Raw genomic sequence first — 27823 nt, forward strand, 5'->3', positions numbered from 1 at the left:
GCATCGCGTCCCCCACCACGGCTTCTCGGCCCCCGCTCCAAGCACCGCCGGCCTCGGTGGCTGCCGCCCACCCCCAACCATCCTGTGGGGTTGGGGAGGGGGGTTCCGAGTCCGGTTCAACTTCAACCCCCCCCCCCTCCACCCACCCCCGGCCCACGACAGGTCTCTTCCGGCACCACCTGGTCTGCCCCTCCGCAGAATTTCTACAACCGTCTTCCTGCCAATATCCTGACAATCGTCTTCCTGCCCATATTCCTAACAAACCCAGTTGGGGCCAAAGAACCCACCTCTCCTGCTTAGAGGCAGGAGTCCTCAGGTGAAGGGTCGATAAAAGGGGCAGGGGGCCAGTCTGAGCCAAACCCACTTACCCATTACGGGTCAGGATGGGAGAGCGGCAACCGTGGCCTGGCCAGAACAGCCAGGGCCGGAAGGGTCCCGGGGGGTGGGGACATCGGGCAAGGGTAGCCATCACCCCATTCATACCCGAGTCAGGTCGGCAGGGAAGATCTGTGCGTCCGCCGGGCCCGGGGCCCCTCCGATTCCAACCACACGCAGCGCTTCTCTAGAAACAGTACCAGTTCTGATTTTATTTCAACATATTAACATACATGTAACGCTCACGACACGTCGAAATGAGAAACACAATTTTGAACCGTGAAAGAGCTGGTCTTCCACCAGGCAAACATCTTCATACCAAACACCGCTCGTCCTCTTTTCTAAAAAGGCCAACAGGCGGGTGGACGGGTGGGGCTCTCCCCCCATCCAATAGCTTTGTGTGGACAAGAACGGTGTGAGTGTTTGTATGTGTGAAAGAGAGGGACAAGGGGAAGGCCAGCACGTGCCCGTTCAGCCCGCGGCCGGGGACCACGGCTCATTTCACAGCAAGCCCCGGGGCTACCCGCATCCAGGCGGCTTTGGACCCAGCCGCCATCTGCACGCCCAGGGACCACTCCACCATGGCTACCGTGTCCTAGGAGAAGATGGAGTACTGGCCTCATCCCTATTCCCAGCCCCATCCCCCCGGGCTGGGAATCATTAACCCACCCCGGGAGTAGGACCGGCCTCTGACTCAAGGTGAGGCTCGGACGAACCATTCAGTTGCGGGGTAAGGACAAGGGGAACTCCAGCTAAAACTTTTCCGAAGGCGCCCGTCGCCACTGGAAAACTTGCCCCGGTTTCTGCTGTGGCACTGGGAACCTTGTAGTGATGCCCGCTCTGAGAGCCTGTATTCTTTCCTCCCTCCTGGGCCTGCTCCCTTTATCTTTTGAAACTGGGGCAACCTCAGCCCGAGGTGGGGCTTGGCTTCCAACCTAGCAAGCCCCACCTGCCCGGCCAGTGTCCGGCATTTCCCTCCCCATGGTCCGGATCGAACAACCGGCCGTGCACACGTGTCTCGGTGAGTGGGCAAAAGGGAGAGACCACACCATCCCATCCCACTCCACCACAGCCCTGTCGCCTCCCGGGCCCTCTCCGAGCAGGCGCTCTTACCTGAAGCGAATTCCCTGTGGTTGGTGGGGGTGGCGAGTCCCACGATGAGGACGGCCCTGCTTTCCTACCTGGCTCCTGCAGTCAGGCCACTGAAGTGACTCGCCTGCCCCGCTCCCGCCTCCACTTCCTCCTCCCTCATCGGAGAACCCGGACCGGCCCACGCCCCCGGGCGACCTCGTGGGAAGCCGGCCCGGATCGGCCGCAAAGGGCAGCGACCGACGGATGGGGCCGAGAATTCAACGGTTTCACCGTCTCAGCGGGCCTTAGGGCCCCCGACTGGGCAGCCGGTGGCTGGGGGTGATGGTCACTACTGGGACCAGTGGCCAGTGCTACAGGGACGGGCCAAAAAGTGATGGTTTGAGGGCATCCTGTCTGGGAGGGGAGGGTCTCCCTTGCGAATTGTCTGACAGGCTGGAATCCAAACCCTCCACCGGGACTGGCGTCCAACCTCCTTCCCTCCTCACCGGGGCTGAGCCCGGCCTTGGCGGGAACGGGCTACTTGGGCACCCCCGCGCCCGGCACAAAACCACCTTCACCCCACTCTCTCTTCACCCCACGTGCACCCAGGATGCCCTGCCCTGGGGGGCCCATTCTGCCCCCCACCAAGGGACAACGTGCTCAAGATTTGGCTGGAGCCCCTGCCCGCCGGCCTGTCTGCCCACCTACCCGGGGAGGAGGAGGAGGAATTGGCCCACCCAGCCGAATGGACACAGGGGTGGTGGGGGGAAAGAGTGATGCTCGACTCAGCCCCCAACTTCCAACCACTGGGGATCAGGCCCCACTCTTCCGATCAATACACACACTCACCCGGACATCCGTACACGCACGCACACACCCACCCACGCATATATATTTCAGATTTACAGGGAATTTTCTGGCGAGCCAGGAAAGAGGAAGGCGGCGGGCGGAGCGTGGCGCCCACCCTTCCTCCCCGCCACCCAGCCAAGGTGGGTCCCCCTCAGGACACCTCGATGATCTCCATGCTGCCGGAGAAGCTGGCCTGGCCGCCCCCCGCCCCCAGCTCCTCCCGCGCCCGGCTGTCCGCCAGGATGCTCTCCCCAAATTCCATCTGGCAGCTGCGGCGCTTGAACTGCTTCTCAAAGGAGCTCTCCTCGTGCCAGCTCCGGCGCGAGTCGGCCCGGTCCCGGGGCTTGGGCCGCCGGCGCACGGCCAGGGCCGGGTCCCCGCCTCCGCCGCCCCCGGACAGCTGGCCGCAGCTGTAGGCCGAGCCGCCCCGGTACAGGGCCGAGGCCGAGCAGAAGCGGGAAGGTTCGGGGGCGAAATACCAGCCGGAGGCGGCGGGCGGGGGGCCCTGGGGGTCCCAGCTCTCGAGGCCCCGTCCGGCCACCGAACTGGCCGGGGGCTGCCGGCTGCCGTGGAAGCCCAGGGTCCCACCGGAGCGGTAGTTGTCTTCCACGCTGCCGCTCCGGTGCAGGGGGGTCGGCGCAGGCCGCGGGGAGGGCGGGCCCCGGACGTCCCGGCTCTCCGGCGGCCGGGCGGAGGGGCCGGCCTCCTCCTTGTCCGGGCTGCTCTCCGGCGTCTGCTCCGACACTTCCTGCACCGGGGAGAACTGGCCCAGCTTGCCGCTCCCCTCCAGGGCGCCGGGCGGCTTGTACGGAGCCACGGCCTCGGAGGAGGACGAGGAGGAGGAGGAGAACGAGCCGTGCCGGGAGCCGGACGTCCCGGACACCGACTTGATGTCGAGGGAGAACGAGCGCTTGAGTTTGTTGCTGTCTTCCAGTCTGTCTGAGGCCACGCGCAGCCCGTTGACGCCCTCGAGCAGAGCGGCGTCGGCGTCGCGGTCCTCTCCGCCGCCGGCCGGCCCGCCGCCGGGCTCGGAGGCTGGCGTGGGGTCGGGGGTGGCCCCCGCCCGGGAACCCGCCTCGCTCGCCCGCTCCAGGTGCCGGAGCTGCAGTTTGCTCCTGGGCCCGAGGGCCCCGGCCTGGCTCTGGATCTTCCTCTCGTAGTCCAGGAGCTGGCCGAGGAAGTTGAAGTTGGGGGAGATGGTCGGCCTCTTCTCCTTGACGAACCTGGCGGGAAAGGGGAGACCGTGAGGCGGATCGAAGCGGGCTTCCCGGAGGGTCCAGCTGCCCGGCAGGAAGCGCCCCTCGGCCTCTCAGAGGGATCAGGCCTCTCGGGGACCAGGCCCAGGGTGGAGGCAGGCGGGGGGGAACAGGCCAGGGTCTCCAGCAGGAAGGCCCTGGCCCCTATGCTCAACTGCGTGGGTCCCACCAACCAAGAGCAGGCTGAAAACAGAAAGCCAGCCGCCTCCCGATAGCTCTCCAAGATATCCTGGCAGCCGAGCTCCAGCTGTTCCTCGGCTCCCAGCCGGGCCTCACGGGCTCTTCCTCGGGCGGATTCGGGGGCAGCTGAGTCGGGTCGGCCCCCTCGGGGCAGAGAAAAGCAGTGGGAATATGGTACGGCCTGTCCCGTCCCCGGTAACAGATATTCTGGAGTGGGGCAGGGAGCTACTCTGGCCCCTGCCCTGGTCACAGAGTCTATTGGACCAAGAGGACCACGAGCCCCGGGGTCCACGGACCCCCGTTCCCCTTCATTACAGAGAGGACGGTGGCGGGATTTTATTGACCCTTCTGCCGTGCCCATTTCCCCCCGGCCCAGTGGGAACCTAACCAGAGGATTTGGGTTCTAATCCCAGCTCCTCCACTCGACCGTGGGCAAGTCACTTCATTTTTCTCAGCCTCAGTTTCCTCAACTGTGAAATGAGGATTCGATACCTGATCTCCCTCCTACTTAAATTGGTAGCCCCACGTAGGGCAGGGACTGTGTCCGACCTGATCGATCTGCGTCTGCTCCAGCGCTTAGAAGAGTCCTTGACACATGGTGAGCGTTTAACAAATACCGTGGAAAAAAAAAGTGGCTCCTTTGGAGGGCTGGATTTTACATTTTCCTTTCTTGTGGTGTGCGACTGTGTTGTACATGCCTGTCCTGTCCCCCTCAGGCTGTGAGTCTGGTGGGAACTGAGGTCAGGTCTGAATGGACAACCCCGGGTCCACCCCAGGGCCCGGGCATCATCCCTAAACACGGTAATGACCAAGATGACAACCCCGGCAGTAGCCTCAGAGTTCCTTAACCCGCCCCAGCATCCCTAGTCCCACCACGTCTCTCCGCTCCTGGAGGTCATCCTGGCAACTTTCGGGTGCCTCGGTCTCCCCTCCAATTCCAAATGCTGGCAGAGAGGACCCGCCTAGCCCGTCTCTTCCTCATCTTCCTCCTAGGGCCTGGGTTGGGGGGAAAACAGGGGGCAGCCCACGCAGTGACCATTTACAGGGTGCCACAACCAGGCTTTCTCTGGCTGGATGAGGGATCAGAAGGCAGAGCTGGAGGAGTTGGTCCACACTGACCATCCACGGGGGCAGCTGCCCAGCCCAAGTGCCTGCGTCCTGACGGGCCCGACTCTTCTTGAGCTCCAGGCTGGCCCAAACCCTTCCCTCTCACCCTCCCTCCCTCCCCTCGGCTCAGAGTGGACCGCATTCACAACCGCCTCATCCCCAAGTCCCCTCTCCGCCGCTCACCTGTACGCCTCGTCCAGGGACACGTCCATTCTCTTCATGATGTAGGCGATGGCGATGGTGGCCGAGCGCGAGATTCCCGCCAGGCAGTGCACGAGCACACAACCATTGCAGGCCTTGGCTTTTTCTGTGGGGTGAGGCGGGGTCACGGGGATCAATGGCGGGGGCCGCTCCTTCTGCCCACCGGGAACCAACCTCCCATCCCACCCCACCAGGACTGCTCCCGGAGCCCGGGGAAGTCTCCTTGGGGACATAGGTATCAAGCGGTCGGCTGCTCCCTGGACCCGAGGGAGCGGCCCTGCTCATCCCCTGCCACTCTGCCATGGGCTGAAAGTGGTCTTTCCAGGAGGGTGGGTCATTTGGTGGTCTTCCCGAGGACCAACCGCTCTGGTAACCGAGCCTGCACAGCCTCCGCCATCAAGGAGCCGGGCTGGAGAAGGCCGGGGCAGGAAGGGAGCCCCGGACTCCAACAGACATCCCCCTTCTTGGCCACTTTCAGCGGTCAATCAATCAATCAATCAATCGTATTTATTGAGCGCTTACTGTGTGCAGAGCACTGTACTAAGTGCTTGGGAACTACAAGTTGGCAACATATAGAGAGACAGTCCCTACCCAACAGTGGGCTCACAGTCTAAAAGGGGGAGATAGAGAACAAAACCAAACGTACTAACAAAATAGAATAGATATGTACAAGTAAAATAAAAAATAAACAAATAGAGTAATAAATATGTACAAACATATATACAGGTCCGTGGCCTGCCCATGCCTGAGCCCTCTTGGTGATGGGCTCCAGACAGTCAGTCATTCAATCGTATTTATTGGGCGCTTACTGCGTGCAGAGCACTGTACTAATCACTTGGGAGAGTACAACATTCACTCATTCATTCCATCGTATTTTTTGAGCGCTTACTGTGTGCAGAGCACTGGACTAAGCGCTTGGGAAGTCCAAGTTGGCAACATATAGGGACGGTCCCTACCCAACAATGGGCTCACGGTCTAGAAGGGGGAACATAACTACCACATTCCGTCCTCACAACGAACTTACAGTCTGGAGAGGGAGACGGGCATTAATATAAATAAATTACAGACATGGACATAAGTGCTGTGGGGCTGGGGGTGGCGATGAATAAAGGGAGCAAGTCAGGGTGATGCAGAAGGGAGTGGGAGAAGAGGAAAGGACGGCATGGTCAGGGGAGGCCTCTTGGACGAGATGGGCCCTCTGTCAACATCATCATCAATCGTATTTATTGAGCGCTTACTGTGTGCAGAGCACTGTACTAAGCGTTCCATAAGGCTTGAACGGAGGGACAGTAATTGTCTGTCGGATTTGAGGAGGGAGGGCGTGCCAAGCGAGAGGCCGGCGGCGAGACAGATGAGATGGATTCCCCCTTCTAGACTGTGAGCCCACTGTTGGGTAGGGGCTGTCTCTATATGTTGCCAACTTGGACTTCCCAAGCGCTTAGTACAGTGCTCTGCACACAGTAAGTGCTCAATAAATATGATTGATTGATTGATTGATGGAGGTACGGTGAGAGGGTTGGCATAGAGGAGCCAAGTGTGTGAGAAGGGTTGTAACAGGAGGATAGCGAGGTGTGGGAGGAGGGCGGGGACAGGCGTGGGCAAATCCACTCCCACTGGCCCGGCCCACTCTGGGGAATGGGCACGGGCCCGGCAGGAACAGAGTTAGGCCAAGTCCCCGTGGATCCAGCCAGCCCAGCATATCCCCTGATCCCGAACGAGGCCCAACAGGCTCCATCCCACCCAGCGACCCCCCACCCCGGGGCCCCTGGAAGATTCAGCACGACGGGGCGGGGGGGAAGGCGCTCACCGATAAACTCCACCGACCGGTCCAGCCACGGCAGGATGGTCTCACAGAAGCTGTCGTTCACCGGCACGCGCAGGAAGTGGGACTCGGGGATAAAGTCGGGTTTCGGGCACGTGTTGCTGGCGTTGAGGACGAAGCCGATACCGTTCTGCTGCATCAGCTCCTGCGGCCGGGGAAGAGCGGGGGGGGGGGGCGGGGGACACGACTAGGCTGTCACCGGGAACGACAGGTAGGGGAGGTGGCAGCAGGGTTTCGGGGGCAGAGCACGCGCGTGGGAGCCAGGAGACCCGAGTTTTGCACCCAGGCCCACCACTGGCCTCCCGCAGGACCTTGGGAAAGTCATGTCCCCTCCCTGGACCTGCTGCTCCCTCTGCAAAAATGGGGGGGAAGAGCCTTGCCCTCCCCATCTCAGAGGCCCGTGAAGGACAGCAATTGTGTCTGGTCTGATTATCCCATACCTGCCTCAGTGATGATGATGATGGCATTTATTAAGCGCTTACTATGTGCCAAGCACTGTTCTAAGCGCTGGGGAGGTTACAAGATGATCAGGTTGTCCCACAGGGGGCTCACAGTCTTGCTTAGCCCAGTGCTTGGCCACTCAGTAACCACCACATAAAAACCAAGGTTTTCTGGAAGGTAAAACCTCTTGACAAGCTTCTAACTTCCCACACATACAACCTGACCCCCATCCCCACAATCAATCAATAAATCGTATTTATTGAGCGCTTACTGTGTGCACAGCACTGGACTAAGCGCTTGGGAAGTCCAAGTTGGCAACATATAGAGACGGTCCCTACCCAACAGTGAGCTCACAGTCTAGAAGCGGGAGTACAAGCACCCCTCCCCACATAATAATAATATATTATTAATAATAAATAATAATAATAATGGTATTTGTTACATGCTTACTATGTGCAAAGCACTGTTCTAAGTGCTGGGGAGGTTACAAGGTGATCAGGTTGTCCCACGGGGGGCTCACAGTTTTTAATCTCTATATGTTGCCAACTTGTACTTCCCAAGTGCTTAGTACAGTGCTCTGCACACAGTAAGCACTCAATAAATACGAATGAATGTACTAAGCGCTTGGGAAGTACAAGTTGGCAACATAATAGTAGTAGTAATAATAATAATAATGGTATTCGTTAAGTGCTTACTACTTACTGCTCTAAGCACAGGGGCAGATACAAGATAACTGGGTTGGACACAATCCCTGTCCCACATAGGGCTCACAGTCTTAATTCCATTTTCGAAACGAGGTAACTGAGGCACAGAGGAGTTAAGTGACTTGCCCAAGGTCACAGAGCAGATAAGTGGCAGAGCCAGGATTAGAACCTAGGTCCTTCAGACCCCCAGGCCCATGCTCTATTCACTAGACCACACTGGTTCTCTTAGTTGTGCTTACTATGTGCCAAGCCCTGTGCTAAATCCTGGAGTAGCATGGCTCAGTGGACAGAGCACAGGCTTTGGAGTCAGAGGCCGTGGGTTCGAATCCCGGCTCCGCCACACGTCTGCTGTGTGACCTTGGGCAAGTCACAACTTCTCAGAGTCTCAGTGACCTCGTCTGTAAAATGGGGATGATTGTGAGCCCCACGCGGGACAGCCTGATCACCTTGTATCCCCGCAGCGCTTAGAACAGTGCTTTGCACACAGTTAAGCACGGCTTAACAAATGCCATTATTATTATTATTAGAAGCAGCGTGGCTCAGTGGAAGGAGCACAGGCTTTGGAGTCAGAGGTCATAGGTTCAAACTCCGGCTCTGCCAATTGTCAGCTGTGTGACTTTGGGCAAGTCACTTAACTTCTCTGTGACTCAGTTAACTCATCTGTAAAATGGGGATTAAGACTGTGGGCCCCCCCTGGGACAACCTGATCACCTTGCAACCTCCCCAGCGCTTAGAACAGTGCTCTGCACATAGTAAGCGCTTAACAAATGCCATTATTATTATTATTAGATACAAGAGGATCAGATTGGACACGGTCCAGCTAACCCAGGGAGGAGCTAAAAGTCGGCAGCCCCAACGTGGCCGTCAGTGAACGGGGAGGAAAGCCCGGGCCGTATCCCGAGCTGCCGGCAGTGGACAATCCCGCCCCGCGGGCCCACCTTGTTGAGGACGTCACGCTGACAGCCGAGGAACAGGTGTGTCAGGATGCGGGTCGGACCGGCGCTGGCGACGGGCAGGCAGGGCTGGGAGATGCAGCTGGGGACCAGAGCGGACTTCCCCTCACACAGGCCGGGAAAGCAGCGGGAAAACTCGGCAAAGCCACCTGGGGACAATCGGGGACAACATCACCTGGGGAAGCCTCAGGCCGGCGGTGAGGAGGGCGAGCTCTCATCCGCACAACCGACTTTCCTTTCCCTTCTTCCTCCCCTGAAGTTTGTTTTGTGTCAGACATCCCACTGAAAGTTCGTTATGGCATCTGTTACGCCCCTGGTATGTGCCAAGCGCCGCGCTGAGCTGCGGGGCCGATACGGATCGGACAGATCAGATCCAGGCCCCGTCGCCATGGGGCTCCCAGGATAAGGGAGCAAGAGAGGGAAAGGCAGATGCGGCAGCAACAAAGCAGCAGAGTCAACGAGACAAGAAAATAATATCCACGTACGGGGAGGAAGCAATCTTGGAGATGACAGGCCCAAGATGCCCCTCCGCTCCAGGGAAGCTGTCCGGGAGAAGCAGCGTGGCTCGATGGAAAGAGCCCGGGCTTTGGAGTCAGAGGTCATCATCATCATCAATCGTATTTATTGAGCGCTTACTATGTACAGAGCACTGTACTAAGCCCTTGGGAAGTACAATTTGGCAACATATAGAGACAGTCCCTACCCAACAGTGGGCTCACAGTCTCAAAGGGGGAGACAGAGAACAAAACCAAACATACTAACAAAATAAAATAAATAGAATAGATATGTACAAGTAAAATAAATAGAATAATAAATATGTACAAACATATATACATATATACAGGTGCTGTGGGGAAGGGAAGGAGGTAAGATGGTCACGGGTTCAAACCCCGGCTCCGCCAACTGTCAGCTGGGTGACTCTGGGCAAGTCACTTAACTTCTCTGTGCCTTAGTTACCTCATCTGTAAAATGGAGATTAAGACCGTGAGCCCCACGTGGGACAACCTGATCACCTTGTAACCTCCCCAGCGCTTAGAACAGGGCTTTGCACATAGCGCTTAATAAATGCCATCATTATTATTATTATAAGTAGTAGTCGTAGTTAATGATAATAATGGCATTTGTTAATCACTTACTATGTCCCAAGCACTGTACTACACCCCGGGGTAGATACAAGATCATCAGGTCCCACATAGGACCCACGGTCTTTGTACTGAATTGAGTCCCCATTTTGCGGATAAGGAAACTGAGGCACAGAGAAGTGAAGTGGCTAGCAAGAAGTGGGAGCTGAAATGTGAGGGGGAAGGTAAGGCAGAGCCCTGAAGCTCTGACATAGGGCAGGCAGGTCTTCCGGAGCTATTTACGATGCTAGTCCGGGTTCCAAAGCAGGTACTTGGCAAATAAGCACGTTGTGGGCAGGGAATGTGTCTGATTATTGCTCACTCATTCAATCGTATTTATTGAGCGCTTACTGTGTGCAGAGCACTGTACTAAGCGCTTGGGAAGTCCAAGTCGGCAACATATAGAGACGGTCCCTACCCAACAGCGGGCTCACAGTCTAGAAGGGGGAGACAGACAACAAAACAAAACATATGGACAGGTCCCACGCGCTCAGTACAGTGTCTTGCACACAGTAAGCACTTAATAAATCATCATCAATCGTATTTATTGAGCGCTTACTATGTGCAGAGCCCTGTACTAAGCGCTTGGGAAGTACAAATTGGCAACGTATAGAGACAGTCCCTACCCAACAGTGGGCTCACAGTCTAAAAGGGGGAGACAGAGAACAAAACCAAACATACTAACAAAATAAAGTAAATAGAATAGATATGTACAAGTCAAATAAATAAATAAATAGAGTAATAAATAAACAGAGTAATAGTAATAAATACCCTGGGCTCCTTCCACTGAGCCACACTGCCAGGAAGGTCCAGATCCAACTTGTACTTCCCAAGCGCTTAGTCCAGTGCTCTGCACACAGTAAGCGCTCGATAAATACGATTGAATGAATGAATAAATACAGCCCGGGCCAGCCTGGGTGGGGAGGCCCAGTTTTTTCACTGATATTTGTTAAGCACGGATTACGCGCCAGACACTGTACTAAGCGCTAGGGTAGACTCAAAACAATCAGGTTGGACAAAGTCCCCATCCTCCTCAGGGCTCACAATCTTAATCCCCATTTTACAGATGAGGCAGCATGGCCTAGTAGATAGCGCACGGGCTTGAGCATCAGGAGGACCTAGGTTCTCATTCGGGCACCTCCACTAGTCTGCTGTGTGACCTTGGACGCGTCACTTCACTTCTCTGGGCCTCAGTTACCTCACCTGTAAAATGGGGATTAACACTGTGAGACCTATGTGCAACAGGGGCTGTGCCCAACCTGATTAGCTTGTATCTGTGCCAGAGCTTAGTACAGTGCCTGGCACATAGTAAGTGCTTAATGAATACCACTGGAGGGAAATAAGGCACAGAGAAGTTCAGGGACTTGACCAAGGTCACACACAGCTGGTAAATCATTGAGGCAGAATTAGAACCCAGATCCTCTGACTCCCAGGACTGTGCTCTTTCCACTAGGCCACACTGCTTATAATAATAGTATTTGTTATGCACTTACAATGAGATCTTGGGCAAGTCATTTAACTTCTTTGGGCCTCAGTTCCCTCATCTGTAAAATGGGGATTAAAACAGTGAACTCCATGTGGGATATGGACTGCGTCCAACCTGATTAGCTTGTGTCCACCTGTGCCTGGTAGATGGTAAGAGTTTAATAAATACCATTTAAAAAAAAAACAACAACAAAAATCACGAAGGACCCATTGCCTGCCAAGATGACCGGTGCCAATGCTGTGCCGCGAGGCTGTGACCCAGGCGACCATTGTCCTGATAAGTCAGCAAACCTCACCGCCGTGTTAATAATAATAATAATGGCATTTATTAAGCGCTTACTATGTGCAAAGCACTGTTCTAAGCGCTGGGGAGGTTATAAGGTGAAGCAGCGTGGCTCAGTGGAAAGAGCACGGGTTTTGGAGTCAGAGGTCATGGGTTCAAATCCCGACTCCACCACAAGTCTGCTGTGTGACCTTGGGCAAGTCACTTAACTTCTCTGAGCCTCAGTTCCCTCATCTGTAAAAATGGGGATTAACACTGTGAGATCCACGTGGGACAACTTGATCACACTGTATCCCCCCCAGCGCTTAGAACAGTGCTTTGCACATAGTAAGCGCTTAACAAATGCCATTATTATTATTATTATTATTATTAATCAGGTTGTCCCATGGGGGCTCAGTCTTAATCCCCATTTTACAGATGAGGGAACTGAGGCCCAGAGAAGTGAAGTGACTTGCCCAGAGTCACCCAGCTGACAACTGGCAGAGCCGGGATTTGAACCCATAACCTCCGACTCCAAAGCCCGGGCTCTTTTCACTGAGCCACGCTGCTTCCCATTTTTCGGTATTCCTGCCGGCCCCGGCCACCTCCGGGAATGCTCTGGATGGTTCTTTGGCCTGAAGGCCCAGCAGACATTCCCCACTCTGCTACCCTGCTCTTGGAATCAGGAGGCCTGGGTTCAAGCCCTGGTTCTTTCTGCGGGCCGGGCCACAGATAAAATGAAAGAGCACTACAGCTCCGGAGGCATCCGCTTAGTACAGTGCCTGGCACAAAGTAAACGCTTAACAGATACCATAATAATAACAATAATAATAAAGTCTGGAGGCAGGGGGATGGACTCGGTGACTTCTCCAAGGGCCTCCCAGTCCGAGGCTCCTCTGATTTGGTTGGAAAGCCCGAGGGATGGACGTTATGACTGTCCCTGTATATATATACCTGTATATAAAGCCAACTGTCAGCTGTGTGACTTTGGGCAAGTCACTTAACTTCTCTGTGCCTCAGTTACCTCATCTGTAAAATGGGGATTAAGACTGTGAGCCCCCCGTGGGACAACTTGATCACCTTGCAACCTCCCCAGCGCTTAGAACAGTGCTTTGCACATAGTAAGCGCTTAATAAATGCCATTATTATTATATATGTTTGTACATATTTATTACTCTATTTTACTTGTACATATTTATTTCATTTTGTTAATATGTTTTGTTTTGTTGTCTGTCTCCCCCTTCTAGGCTGTGAACCCGCTGTTGGGTAGGGACCGTCTCTATAGGTTGCCAACTTGTACTTCCCAAGCGCTTAGTCCAGTGCTCTGCACACAGTAAGCGCTCAATAAATACGATTGAATGAATGACTGTCATCCTCAGACTTCTTCTCCACAAGACTGGGGACCCGGAGACCTGAGTTCGAATCCTTTCTCTGCCACTTACCTGCTGAATGAGTTGGCAAGTCACTTAATGTTTCTGGGCCTCTGTTTTCTCATCTATAAATGGGGATTCAAAACTGTTGTCCCCCGCCCCCCACTTAGACCATGAGCCTCACTGTCGGACAGGGACCGTGCCTGACCTGATTATCTTGGATCAACTCCAGTGCTCAGCACAGTGCTTGGCACATAGCAAGTGCTTAGTGCCACGGTCATCATCATCGTCCAGGAAGGAGAGGGGCAGAAATGGGGGGCGGGTGGTACCGGCAGGGAGAAAAAGGTGAATAATCCAGGTGGTGTTTGGTTGGACAGTGTTGACCTATGGGTCCAGCAGGGTATCTGTACTTCCCAAGCGCTTAGTACAGTGCTCTGCACACAGTAAGCGCTCAATAAATACGATTGAACGAGTGAATGAATGAATCTGAGGCCTGATTTTTAAGGGACCAGGACGGAGGTTTTATCGTGTGGCCCGGCCCAAAGGATGCCCCATACTAGACGTAGGAGAGGGAGTGCCCTTGTGAACCTTGGGAGGGAACCACAGGGACAGAGACGCGACAGGACACGGGAGAACTAGAGAGGTTAAGACAGAGTTACTCAGAGGGGGAAAGAGACTAGAGGGGTAGTAAGAGATGGAGACACAAAAGCCCGGAGACAGTGAGACCCAGACAGCAGAGAGAGTCGGTGGACGTGCGAGACATTGAGGCTTGTTGGGTGAGAAGCGGAAATTACTCTGGTTAGGGGCAGAAAGCAAAGCCAAAAAAATGAGGAAAAATGTCTTCCACTTTTGCCCATTTCTGCCGGCAACAATGGTTCTCCCCCCACCCGTCCGCCACTCCCCAAACACCAGAGAATCGTCCTTAGTGGGTATGGGATCCCGAATGGGAGGTGGCTCCCCCAGCCTCAGTGCCCCCGGGACTCTGACAGGACCCTTCAAGGCCCTACTGAGAGCTCACCTCCTCCAGGAGGCCTTCCCAGACTGAGCCCCTTCCTTCCTCTCCCCCTCGTCCCCCTCTCCATCCCCCCATCTTACCTCCTTCCCTTCCCCACAGCACCTGTATATATGTTTGTACATATTTATTACTCTATTTATTTTACTTGTACATATCTATTCTATTTATTTGATTTTGTTAGTATGTTTGGTTTTGTTCTCCGTCTCCCCCTTCTAGACTGTGAGCCCACTGTTGGGTAGGGACTGTCTCTATATGTTGCCAAATTGTACTTCCTAAGAGCTTAGTACAGTGCTCTGCACACAGTAGGCGCTCAATAAATACGATTGATGATGATGATGATGACCCGAGAAGCCCAGGCAGAGGTGAGAAGACTGAAGATGGCAGGTGGCTCTGGAGTCCCTTCCACCTCAGTCTCCGTCACAGGCGGGCGCGCGTGCGAATGCTGCTTCTTGGGAAATTCGCCCAGCACAGGACATTTGTGGCCCGGGTGAGTTTAAGGAGCAGAACTCTCTCCCTTCCCTACCGAGCCCCAACAACTACCCCCCGCCTCACCTGGCTGAAATTCAGGACTGGCATAGGCCGGGGACCTTTTGGGCAGGGGGCAACTGGAGCTCACAGGATGTTGGGTGAGTTGGGTGGCAGGGGATGGAGGCGAGAGGAGAGAGGACCCAAGCAAGAGGCTCCAACGGGAGACAGCTCACCCGCTAGCTGACGGCATTGTGGCCGACTGGGAGTCAGAGGACCTGGGTTCTAATCCCGGCTCTGCCCCATGCCTGCTGTAAATCATTTCACGTCTCTGGGCCTCCGTTTCCTCATCTGTAAAACGGGGATTAAACCCTTCTCCCTCCTACTTGAGGGAGTCCTTCTCCCTCCTACTGCTCCCTGAGAAGCAGCGTGGCTCAGCGGAAAGAGCCCGGACTTTGGGGTCAGAGATCATGGGTTCAAATCCCGGCTCCGCCAACTGTCAGCTGTGTGCCTTTGGGCAAGTGACGTCACTTCTCTGGGCCTCAGTTACCTCACCTGGAAAATGGGGATTAAAACTGTGAGCCCCCCGTGGGACAACCTGATCACCTTGTAACCTCCCCAGCGCTTAGAATAGTTCAAATCCCGGCTCCGCCAACTGTCAGCTGTGTGACTTTGGGAAAGTCACGTCACTTCTCTGGGCCTCAGTTACCTCATCTGGAAAGTGGGGATTAAAACTGTGAGCCTGATCACCTTGTAACCTCCCCAGCGCTTAGAATAGTGCTTTGCACATAGTAAGTGCTTAATAAATGCTATTATTATTATTATTACTTATACTGGGGGTCCTGTGTGGGACAGGGACTATGTCCTAAATGATGAGCTTGGCCTATAGTAAGCTCTTAAAAGTAGAACCACCTGTTGGTGGGGTTTGGGATGGGCAACAGTTCGAGAGTGGCGAGGAGGCGGCCTTCAAATGCCACCAGATGATTTGAAATTGATTCAGAAACCTCTCACTTTGCTAGGGAATCCCCCTCAGGCAAGCGTGCCCTCCGAATCTCACCGGCGAGGAGGTGAACCGAGCGGAAACTCTTCTCCAGTTTCCCCAGAAGCACGGTGAGAAAGCAGTCTGCGGAGAGCGAGGCCACATCTTGGGAGCTGTGGTCGTACACCACCACCTTCTGATCCGGATCGACTTCGACCTGAAACGCCAAAGCACAGGGTGTAAGCGGGAGGGAGGATGCGGGGGGGGAGGAGGAGGCCGGGGCGGACAGCGCTCCGCTCCACGCTCTGCTGGTATCGCAGCATCCTAGGGACGCTGACTGAGTGACTGCTTCCTCTTTCCAGGCTTTATAATTAGAATTCAAATTTGTTCAGGGCCAAAATCTGTGCATCCCCAACCTCCTCCTGGGTCCAACCGGCTCACTTGCGTGGAAACAGCAATTTTAAAAGGGAAAGGGCGGACACACCGCCATTTGGGATGCCACAGCTTCTTCACGGGCCAATCCCTCCGGACACATTCTGTGAGAGACCACCGGCCCCCTGCCCCGAGTCCATCGGGGTGAAACGAGAAGCAGTGTGGCTTAGTGGGTACAGCAGGAGCCTGAAAGTCAGAAGGACCCGGGTTCTAATCCCAGCTCTGCCACTTGTCTGCTGCGTGACCAAGGGCAAGTCACTTCACTTCTCTGGGCCTCAGTTACCTCGGCTGTAATGTGGGGATTAAGACTGTGAGCCCCATGTGGGACAGCCCACTGTTGGGTAGGGACTGTCTCTATATGTTGCCAATTCGTACTTCCCAAGCGCTTAGTACAGTGCTCTGCACATAGTAAGCGCTTCAATAAATATGATTGATGATGATGATGACAGAGACTGGGTCCAACCTGACAAATCTGTACTTACACCAGTGTTCAGTACAGTGCCTGGCACCTAGTAAGAGCTTAATGTCATTACTGTTAATTATTATTAATAATAATAACATCTCAAACGGTCCAGGCATTGAAAACCAGTCAATTGTTAGAGAGTAATCCCCGGGAAAAAAGGAACACAGTACTTCTTGGGAAGGGCAAGGATGTGTGGGAACATTTCAACCTTGCGGGGGAGGACTGACCATCTGGCCGATTCCCCGCCTGTGGTCTCTGACTGTTTCCACCCGGACAGTCCCCGTGTCACGGGCGTCCCACTGGCTGGACCTGTAAAAGTCAGGCAATCCCCGACACACATGCAGCCGGCCTTCCGTTAGACTGTGAGCCCACTGTTGGGTAGGGACTGTCTCTATATGTTGCCAATTTGTACTTCCCAAGCACTTAGTACAGTGCTCTGCACATAGTAAGTGCTCAATAAACACGACCGATGATGAAGGCGCCGCTGACGCCGAGCCTGCCTCTGGAAGTGACACTCCCTTGCTCACCGGCACATTCTGCCCAGGAATTCCCAGCCGGGCCCCTTTCCCGGCCCCCGCCACCCTTGGGAGCAGTGCTCCCACGCCGGCAGTTAGGACGTGAAAGGAAACTCCCAACGCCAGCGGGGAATCGGCTCTCGGCGCGGTAGTGGTGATGGTTTGCGGCAAACTGTCCACACTCTCCCCCGGTTCCCTCGTGCCCAACAGCAGGTAGGCTGTGACAGCTTCAAGGGGAGAATGGGTACAGCCTGTGGTTGTGGAACCGATTCCTTCCAGTGCCAGCAACCCGGGCAGCCCTACGGATGGGAAGAGCTCAGAACGGCGTGGCCTGCTGGAAAGACAGGCCTGGGAGTACTTCCCAAGCGCTTAGTACAGTGCTCTGCACACAGTAAGCGCTCAATAAATACGACTGAATGAATGAATGAATGAGTCGGAGAACCTGGGCTCTAATCCCAGGACAGCCTGCTTTGTGACCCTGGGCAAATCACTACTCTGCAGTTCATTTTCCTCATCTGTAAAACGGGGATTCAATACCTGTTTTTTTCCCCTCTTCCTTAGACTGTGAACCCCATGTGGAATAGGGCTTGTGCCTGACCTGATTACCTTTTCAGTCAACCCCAGCGTTTAGTACAGTGTGTGGCACAGAGTAAGCACTTAAACATTATTATTATTAGAGAGAGATGTGGGCATTCACCACAAGCCCTATTTAACTTCCACTGGAAGTCAGTTCATGAGCCCCTGGAGGGCCAGGGGCCACGGCTAACGCTTAGTACAGTGCTCTGTGCACAGGAAGTGCTTAGTAAATAGTATTACTGCTTGCCAGGCAGTGGGCACCCCACACCTAAACACATGGCTGGTACCCAGAATTGTACGCTATGTCAGTACCACCTAGGCATCAGGGCAAGGAATGAGCCCGCCAACTCTATTTTATTATACTCTCCTGAGCACTTGGTACAGTGCTCTGAGCGCAATAAGCACTCAATGAGAAGCCACTTGGCCTAGAAGTTAGAGTTTGGGCCTGGGAATCAGAAAGACTCGTCTGCTGTATGACCTTGGGCGAGTCACTTCACTTCCGAGAGGGCTTCCCTGACTAAGCCCTCCTTTCCTCTTTTCCCACTCCCTTCCGCGTTGCCTTAATTTGCTCCCTTTATTCATTCCCCCTCCCAGCCCCACAGCACTTACGTACATATCTGCCATTTTATTTCTTTACATTAAGGTCTGTCTCCTCCTCTAGACTGTGAGCCCGTTGTGGACAGGGGATGTGCCTGTTATATTGTTATAGCGTCCTCTCTCAAGCATTCAGAACAGTGCTCTGCACACAGTAAGCACTCAATAAATATGACTGACGACTGACTCCCCTGTGCCGCGGTTCCCGCATCTGTAAAATGGGGATGAAGACTGTGAGCCCCACGTGGGACAGCCTGATTAGTTTATACCTATCCCAGCGCTTAGAAAAGTGCCTGGCACAAAATGAGCACTTAAATAGCATAACAAAAAGAATATAATAATGTTGGTATTTGTTAAGCGCTTACTATGTGCAAAACACTGTTCTAAGCGCTGGGGTAGATATAAGGTAATCAGGTTGTCCCACGAGGGGCTCACAGTCTTCATCCCCATTTTCCAGATGAGGGAACTGAGGCCCAGAGAAGTGAAGTGACTCGCCCAAAGTCACACAGCTGACAAGTGGCAGAGCTGGGATTTGAACCCACGACCCCTGACTCCAAAGCCCGGGCTCTTTCCACTGAGCCACACTGCTTCCCCATCAATATACCATTGATCGATCTGATAATAATGGTATTTGTTAAGCGCTTACCAGCGCTGTGGGGATACAAGGCCACGTGGGGCTCACAATCCTAATCCCCATTTTACAGATGAGGTAACAGAGGCACAGAGGGGTTAAGCGACTTGTCCAAAGTCACACAGCCGATGAGTGCTGGAGCTGGGATTCCCGGGATTCCTCCACCCCCCTGTCATTTCAGAGATTCTCCCCGCCAAGTGGGAAGGGGTCTGGGCGGCTCCTGTGGGTCTTTCCTCCGGGATCCGGTCCACCCCCGCGGGGAGGAGGTCGGAGGGGCGCGCGGGGCCCACCTTGTGTTTGGCCGAGTGCTGGATGAGTTCGGTCACCTGCACTTTGTCCTGCTGCAGCCGGCGCTTCATGAGCTTGGAGCAGTTGATGTTGACGGCTTCCAGGATGTGGGCCGTGTTGTAGTCCACGAAGGGCCGGCTGTCGATCAGCAGGACCCGCTCCGCGCCGCTCTCCAGCAGGGCCACCAGAGTCTCGGTCACCATGTCCGGGCCGGCCGCCGGCCTCGCCGCCATCGTGCCGCGGGGCCGGGCTCAGAGGCTCAGCGGGGCGGACGCCGGCACCATGGCGGGGGTCAGGCTGGCGGAGGGGAAGGGACGCCCATTATGAGCCCCTCTGCGCCCCTGGAAGATGTCTCTCTCTCTTTCCCTCTCCTTCCGGGCTCCCAGGGACCGTTACAGAGGGCTCGGTCCGTGCGGCGGCCGCTCCCGCTGGACTCGAAAGGATGGGATGTCAGGAGAAGACATCCCCCAATCCTCTAGCCGCCGGCCCTCTCCGTCAGGCTTCGGCTCCGCTTCCTTACCTCCGACAGACTCCCCCTGGTTGGGGCAGAGAGCCGCAGTGAGACGTGGAGAAAGTAAAAGGCAAGGGGACTGCGGGGAGAGGAAGAGAGGAAATCAGATTTCAAAGTATCTGGCGCATCCTGTAATATTTTCATCAGGACTCCGGTTCCACACGGCCTACTGGCCTGGGAGTCGGAAGGACCTGGGTTCTAATCCCGGCTCCGCCGCTTGTTTGCCGGTTGACCTTAGGCAAGACATTTTGCTTCTCTGGACCTCAGTAACATCATCTGGAAAATGGGGATTAAGACTGAGAGCCCCACGTGGGACGGGGCGGTGTCTAACCTGATTACCTTGTATCTACCCCAGCACTTCGGACAGTGCTTGACACACAGTAAGTGCTTGACAAGTACCATCATTCATTCATTCAATCATATTTACTGAGTGCTTACTGTGTGCAGAACACTGTACTAAGCGCTTGGGAAGTACAAATCGGCAACATACAGAGACGGTCCCTACCCAACAATGGGCTCACAGTCTAGAAGGGGGAGACAGACAAAACAAAACATGTGGACAGGTGTCTAGAAATAAAGCTAGATGAACATTAACAAAATAAATAGCATAGTAAATATGTACAAGTAAAATAAATAGAGTGATAAATCTGTACATATATACAGGTTACCCCATGTGTATAATGGAAATTAAACTGGTATATATTACTTGGACCACAGCTTCATCTGGGATACCATGTGGAAAAGGGACCAGGTCCAACCTAATTAACTCGTATCTACCCCAGCCCTTAGAACGGTGCTTGACACATAGTAAGCGCTCAACAAATACCAAAAAAAAAAACAAAAAAGCCCAGTGGACTCTTGCAGAGGGAGAGTAAGCAATGAGCCAAACAGCTGCCGCCATCTCTGCCCTCCTGAAGCTTCCACTCCCCTGCAGCCCCTGGAAACCCACCAGAGCGCGAGCAGCACGGCCTACTGAATAAAACAGGCCTGGGAGCCAGTTTCTAATCCCAGTTCGGCCTCTTGCCCGCTGAATCACCTTGGCCAAAGTCACTTCATTTCTCTATGCCTCAATTTCCTCAACTACAAAAAGGGGACTCAATTATCCTGCTTCCTTCCTCTCCCCCTCATCCCCCTCTCCATCCCCCCCATCTTACCTCCTTCCCTTCCCCACAGCACCTGTATATATGTATATATGTTTGTACATATTTATTACTCTATTTATTTTACTTGTACATATCTATTCTATTTATTTTATTTTGTTAGTATGTTTGGTTTTGTTCTCTGTCTCCCCCTTTTAGACTCTGAGCCCACTGTTGGGTAGGGACTGTCTCTAGATGTTGCCAATTTGTACTTCCCAAGTACTTAGTACAGTGCTCTGCACATAGTAAGCACTCAATAAATACGATTCATGATGATGATGATGGTTTGGGTTCCAATGGCCCAGTGAACCCCGTGTGCAGATGCAGAATAAATCTGACTCAGAAGATACGGCACGAATTCCGGGTTATCTTTAGCTCACTCGTGGTTTCCAGCCCTCTGACGACTACTCCTAAGCTCGTCATCTCCCGATTTCTCAGGAACTCTCTTCCCAAAACCCTCTCCTCCGAAGGAGTGGAGCGGAGGAAGGGTAAATGCCCACCACGCGAACACTGCCCGTCTTCACGGCGTAGAGGATCGAGCTCGGGCCTGGGATCCAGAAGGGCGGCACTGAGTAAATACTCCTGGTTAGCACCATCACATTCACTTCTCTGTGCCTCAGTTCCCTCATCTGTAAAATGGGGACTAAGACTGTGAGCCCTACGTGGGACAACCTGATCGCCTTGTAACCTCCCCAGCGCTTAGAACAGTGCTTTGCACATTGTAAGCGCTTAATAAATGCCATATTATAATTATCAACTCTCCCCCCTACTTCTACTGTGAATCCTGTGTGGGATGGGGACTGTATCGAACCTGATTAATAACAATAATGATGGCACTTTTTAAGCGCTTACTATGTGCAAAGCACTGTCCTAAGCGCTGGGGAGGTTACAAGGTGATCAGGTTGTCCCACCGGGGGCTCACAGTCTTCATCCCCATTTTTACAGATGAGGTAACGGAGGCACAGAGAAGTGAAGTGACTTGCCCGAAGTCACACGGCTGACAATTGGCGGAGCCGGGATTTGAACCCATGACCTCTGACTGCAAAGCCCGGGCTCTTTCCACTGAGCCACGCTGCTTCTCTAAACTTGTACCTATTAACTTGCTTCTCTAAACTTGTACTTATTGCTTCTCCAAACTTGTACCTATCAATGCTTAAAACAGTGCTTGACATATACTAAGTGCTTAACGAATACCATCAAAAATAAAAAACCTCAATAACCAATCCCACCCCAAGCTCTCGGCTCCCTGCTCTAGGTCCCTGAAGTCACGGGGAGTAGGCGGAAACTGAAGCAGGAGGGATTGGGGTTGGATTCATTCATTCATTCAATCGCATTTATTGAGCGCTTACAGTGTGCAGAGCACTGTACTAAGCGCTTGACTGGGGGCAACCTCAAAGTGGTAGAGTCTCCGGACGAGGGGATCGTCCAGGACAGAGCAGACCCCGGCCCGAAAGTGGCAGGCCCCCAGCTGGCCGTCCAAACCCTGGCTGGACAATGTTATATTGTACTCTCCCTAGAGCTTAGTACAGTGCTCTGAATGACAGTAAGCGCTCAGTAAGTACCACTGACTGACTGACTATATACCTGTATATATGTTTGTACATATTTTTTACTCTATTTATTTATTTTATTTGTACATTTCTATTCTATTTATTTGATTTTGTTAGTATGTTTGGTTTTGTTCTCTGTCTCCCCCTTTTAGACTGTGAGCCCACTGTTGGGTAGGGACTGTCTCTATATGTTGCCAATTTGTACTTCCCAAGCGCTTAGTACAGTGCTCTGCACATAGTAAGCGCTCAATACGATTGATGATGATGATGATGATGACTGAATGCCAAGTCTCATGCCAGCCAGCTGTGATTTCACCTCTACCACCACTCTGAAGCGCAATCATCAATCGAATTTATTGAGCGCTTACTATGTGCACAGCACTATACTAAGCGCTTGGGAAGTACAAATTGGCAACATAAGCGTAATGAGAAGAGCCCGGGATTGGAATCCAGAACAAATGGTTTTTTTGTTTGTTTGTTTTTTAAAATTGTATTCATTAAGCACATACCGTGTGCCAGCCAAAGCACTGAAGTGCTGGAGTAGATATAAATTACTCAGATCAGATGCAGTCTATGCCCCCCTTTGGGGGCTCACAATTTTAATTTCCATTTTACACATGGGGTAAACTGGGGTCTTATCCGGCCTTTCCCTCAGTTCCCTCATTTGTAAAATGGGAATAAAATACCTGTTCTCTCTCCCCTTTAGACTGTGGGTCCTATGTGGGACAGAGATCGGGTCAAATCCGATGATCTTGTAGCTACCCCAGTGCTTAGCACTGTGTTCGGCACACACGTGCTTATTATTAATTATTATTATAAAGGAGCAGGAAAGGCCTTTTAGTTTATTGATGATGATGATTACTGATTATTAATAATAATCAATAAACCAAAGGGCCTTTCCCACTCTCTTATTGGGAAAGCCAACCCCCAGCTGTACTGAGGAGCAGCATGGCTCAGTGGAAAGCATTAATTATTATTATAAAGGAGCAGGAAAGGCCTTTTAGTTTATTGATGATGATGATTATTGATTATTAATAATAATCAATAAACCAAAGGGCCTTTCCCGCTCTCTTATTGGGAAAGCCAACCTCCAGCTGTACTGAGAAGCAGCGTGGCTCAGTGGAAAGAGCCTGGGCTTTGGAGTCAGAGGTCATGGGTTCGAATCCCAACTCCGCCACATGCCTGCTGTGTGACCTTGGGCAAGTCACTTAGCTTCTCTGAGCCTCAGTTACCTCATCTGTAAAATGGGGATGAAGACTGTGAGCCCCATGTGGGACAACTTGATCACCTTGTATCCTCCCCAGCGCTTAGAACAGTGCTCTGCACATTGAAAGCACTTAACAAATGCCATCATTATTATTATTATTACTACTGCTTGAAGCCCCAGAGTTTTCTAAAGGAAAGTTGCCAGCGGGAAGCTGGGCTTGGGTATTGGCCACTGACCCCTCTGCCTCGGGATGCCCCCTCTCCCTTGGCCACCTCAGGGACCCCCTGCACTGCTGGGCCTCTATAGGTTGATAACTTGTACTTCCCAAGCGCTTAGTCCAGTGCTCTGCACACAGTAAGCGCTCAATAAATACGAGTGAATGAATGAATGAATGAATGGGCCTCGGGTTTCCCCACCGGTTCCAAGAGAGCTCACCTCCTCCAGGAGGCCTTCCCAGACTGAGCCCCCTTCTTCCTCACTTTTAGACTGTGAGCCCACTGTCGGGTAGGGACTGTCTCTATATGTTGCTAACTTGTACTTCCCAAGCGCTTAGTCCAGTGCTCTGCACACAGTAAGCGCTCAATAAATACGATTGATTGATTGATTCCTCTCCTCCTCCCCATCGCCTCCGCCCTACCTCCTTCCCCTCCCCACAGCACTTGAATATATATTTGGACAGATTTATTACTCCATTTTACTTGTCCATATTTACTATTCTATTTATTTTGTTAATGACGTGCATCTAGCTTTAATTCTATTTGTTCTGACGATTTTGACACCCGTCTACACGTTTTGTTGTCCGATTCCCCCTTCTAGACTGTGTGCCCGTTACTGGATAGGGACCGTCTCTATATGTTGCCGACTTGTACTTCCCAAGGGCTTAGTACGGTGCTCTGCACATAGTAAGTGCTCAATAAATACGATTGAATGAACGGATGACCTAACCGTGGTGGCCGCCCAGGGCCCGCATCGGCCGCCTCTTCCACCCCGACGGGAGTGGCTACCCGAGGGCCACGACCAGGGGGAAACCAGTTTGGCAACTCTATAGTCCAAGGCCGAGCCCTGGCAGCGTTGCGGGGAGGGGACTCCCTCGGCTGACCGGTTTGGGCAGGTTTTTAACCTACCGCTGCCCGGTGCCGGACTTTGGATCGGCGGGTGGCGGCTGAAGTCCAGGCTCTGCCCAAGGAGTGTGGCCGCCGGCCTCTCACCCGCTTGTCGGCCGGCAGCGCTGCCAGTGCCAGCGCCCGGCGGCTCCAAAGCGGTCGGAGCTGTGGCGGGGAGATGCCCGGAGAGCAAAGGTCAAAAATAACGAGGCAGGAACGGGCCAAAGCGAGCCGCCAACCTGGGGTGGAAGCAGGAAGGTTAGAGTCATAAGCCAACCTTAAGTGCCACCCCTAAATCACCAATCAGTGGTGTTTATTGAGCACTTACTGTACACCGGGCACTTGTAGGACGCTCTTGGGAGAGCCCAATACAACAGCAATTCCCTGCTCACACTGATCTTACAGTCTAGAGGGGGGAGACGGACATTAATACAATAATAACGGTATTTGTTAAGCACTATGTGTGTCAAGAGTTGGGGTAGATACAAGCTATTCAGGTTGGACAGAGTCCCTGGCCCACGTGGGGCTCGCGGTTTAAGTCTAAACTTTAAAGTGCTGGAACTGGGGGGGAGCAACTTGGGGTGCCCCCCCCAAGCCACAAGTGGGTTCTGTCCCTAGTCTGATCATCATCATCAATCGGATTTATTGAGCGCTTACTGCGTGCAGAGCACTGGACTAAGCGCTTGGGAAGTACAAGTTGGCAACATATAGGGACAGTCCCTACCCAACAGTGGGATCGCAGTCTAAAAGGGGGAGACAGAGAACAAAACCAAACATGCTAACAAAATAAAATAAATGGAATAGATATGTACAAGTAAAATAAACAGAGTAACAAATATGTACAAACATATATACAGGTGCTGTGGGGAAGGGAAGGAGGTAACATGGGGGGATGGAGAGGGGGATGAGGGGGAAAGGAAGGAAGGGGCTCAGTCTGGGAAGGCCTCCTGGAGGAGGTGAGCTCTCAGTAGGGCCTTGAAGGGAGGAAGAGAGCCCGGGCTTTGGAACCTGATCGCCTTGTATCCTCCCCAGCGCTTAGGACAGTGCTTTGCACATAGTAAGTGCTTAACAAGTACCAAAATTATTGTTATTAATACCATTAAAAAGTATGATTTTTAGTAAGGCTTTGAAGGTGGGGTGAGTGGTGGTTAAAGGCTGTGGGTGGGAAAGGGATTTCCTTTTTCGTCTCTTATGTGCATTGCAGATGATCAGCCCTAGTCAATCAGTCAGCTGTTTTTATTGAGTGCTTACTGTGTGCAGAGCACTGTACTAGGCGCTTGGGAGAGTACAATATATTCTAGACTGTGAGCCTGCTGTTGGGTAGGGACTGTCTCTATATGTTGCCAACTTGTACTTCCCAAGCGCTTAGTACAGTGCTCTGCACACAGTAAGCGCTCAATAAATACGACTGAATGAATGAACGAATCAGAGGTCATGGGTTCAAATCCCGGCTCCACCAATTGTCAGCTGTGTGACTTAACTTCTCTGTGTCTCAGTTACCTCATCTGTAAAATGGGGATTAAGATTGTGAGCCCCCCACCCCCACCCCGTGGGACAACCTGATCACCTTGTAACCTCCCCAGTGCTTAGAACAGTGCTTTGCACATAGTAAGTGCTTAACAAATGCCATTATTATTATTATTATGCCCAAGCAGTGACCCCCAATACTCTCCACTGGCATCCTGCCGGGGTGACCCGTGTGTGGTCATCCCTGGGGTCTACTAGGTGTCAATCACGGTGACCGGGGCAGAGGGGAAAATCATCCATGCCCGTGTGGGTGCTATTCTCCTGGCTCGTAGGAGGTGGGGGTCACCACATGACCAGTGGGCGTCTCTCGGCTGTATCACGGGATCAGGGATTCAGGTTCAAAGTTCAGCTCCCTGGGCGGCGGGGGACACCAGGCCAGCCAAAGATCCCGGGAGCAAGGCTTCTTCCCGCCGGGGAGAGGAGGAGGGTCCGGCTGGGTCCTCTGCGGAACCTGCCCATGGAGGCAGCCCCCTCCCCTCTGACAAAGGGGATGTCAGATGTGACATGGTACAATCAATCGTATTTATTGAGCGCTTACTTTGTGCAGAGCACTGTACTAAGCGCTTGGGAAGTACAAGTTGGCAACATATAGAGACAGTCCCTACCCAACGGTGGGTTCACAGTCTAAAAGGGGGAGACAGAGAGCAAAAGCAAACATACTAACAAAATAAAATAAATAGAATAGATATGTACAAGTAAAATAAATAAATAAATAGAGTAATAAATATGTACAAACATATATACATATATACAGGTGCTGTGGGGAAGGGAAGGGGGTAAGATGGGGGGGGATGGAGGGGGGACGAGGGGGAGAGGAAAGAAGGGGCTAAGTCTGGGAAGGCCTCCTGGAGGAGGTGAGCTCTCAGTAGGGTCTTGAAGGGAGGAAGAGAGCTAGCTTGGCGGATGGGCAGAGGGAGGGCATTCCGGGCCCGGGGGTCGATGGCGGGACAGGCGAGAACGAGGCACGGTGATGTGAAATGGTGATGCTCGGCATGCTGACTCATAATTGGAAGGGACAGAACGGGTGGGTTTGGCGGTGGGTTCCCAGAAAAGCCCAGGGCAGGTGAACCCCCTGCCCACCCCCTTGATTCCAACCACAAGAAGCGGCGGGAACCGGGCGCTCCTGGGTTCACAGCCAAGCCCACAGCTCATTCATTCATTCAATCAATCGTATTTATTGAGCGTTTACTGTGTGCAGAGCACTGTATTAAGCTCATGGGAAGCAGCGTGGCTCAGTGGAAACAGCACAGGCTTGGGAGCCAGAGGTCACAGGTTCTAATCCCGCCTCCGCCACTTGTCGGCTGTGTGACTTTGGGCAAGTCGCTTCACTGGACCTCAGTTACCTCATCTGGAAAATGGGGATTCAGACTGTGAGCCCCACGAGGGACTACCTAATCACCTTGCATCCCCCCCTCAGTGCTTGGAACAGTGCTTTGCACATAGTGAGAGCTTAACAAATACCATTATTATTATTACCTAATCACCTTGCATCCCCCCTTAGTGCTTAGAACAGTGCTTTGCACATAGTGAGCGCTTAACAAATACCATCATTATTATTATTATCCCAAGAACCGATCCAGGGAAGGAGCGGGAGGGATCAGCACCTGTAACCCAAGATGGGGGGATCCACT

General features: G+C 53.2%; 1 protein-coding gene across 1 annotated transcript; it reads right to left on the reverse strand.

Moving 5' to 3' along the window:
• Positions 1-558: 558 nt before the first annotated feature.
• Positions 559-24826, reverse strand: DUSP16 (dual specificity phosphatase 16). Its single transcript, XM_038754207.1, has 7 exons — positions 24687-24826; positions 19158-19745; positions 15735-15873; positions 8945-9108; positions 6847-7006; positions 5022-5145; positions 559-3518 (listed from the first exon to the last, which is right to left on the reverse strand). The coding sequence occupies exons 2-7, from the start codon at positions 19386-19388 to the stop codon at positions 2447-2449; spliced, it is 1890 nt and encodes a 629-aa protein (XP_038610135.1). The 5' UTR covers positions 19389-19745; positions 24687-24826; the 3' UTR covers positions 559-2446.
• Between the last annotated feature and the right edge of the window lie 2997 nt (positions 24827-27823).

Source organism: Tachyglossus aculeatus, chromosome 11 (assembly GCF_015852505.1).
Source record: "Tachyglossus aculeatus isolate mTacAcu1 chromosome 11, mTacAcu1.pri, whole genome shotgun sequence".
Classification (NCBI taxonomy): domain Eukaryota; kingdom Metazoa; phylum Chordata; class Mammalia; order Monotremata; family Tachyglossidae; genus Tachyglossus; species Tachyglossus aculeatus.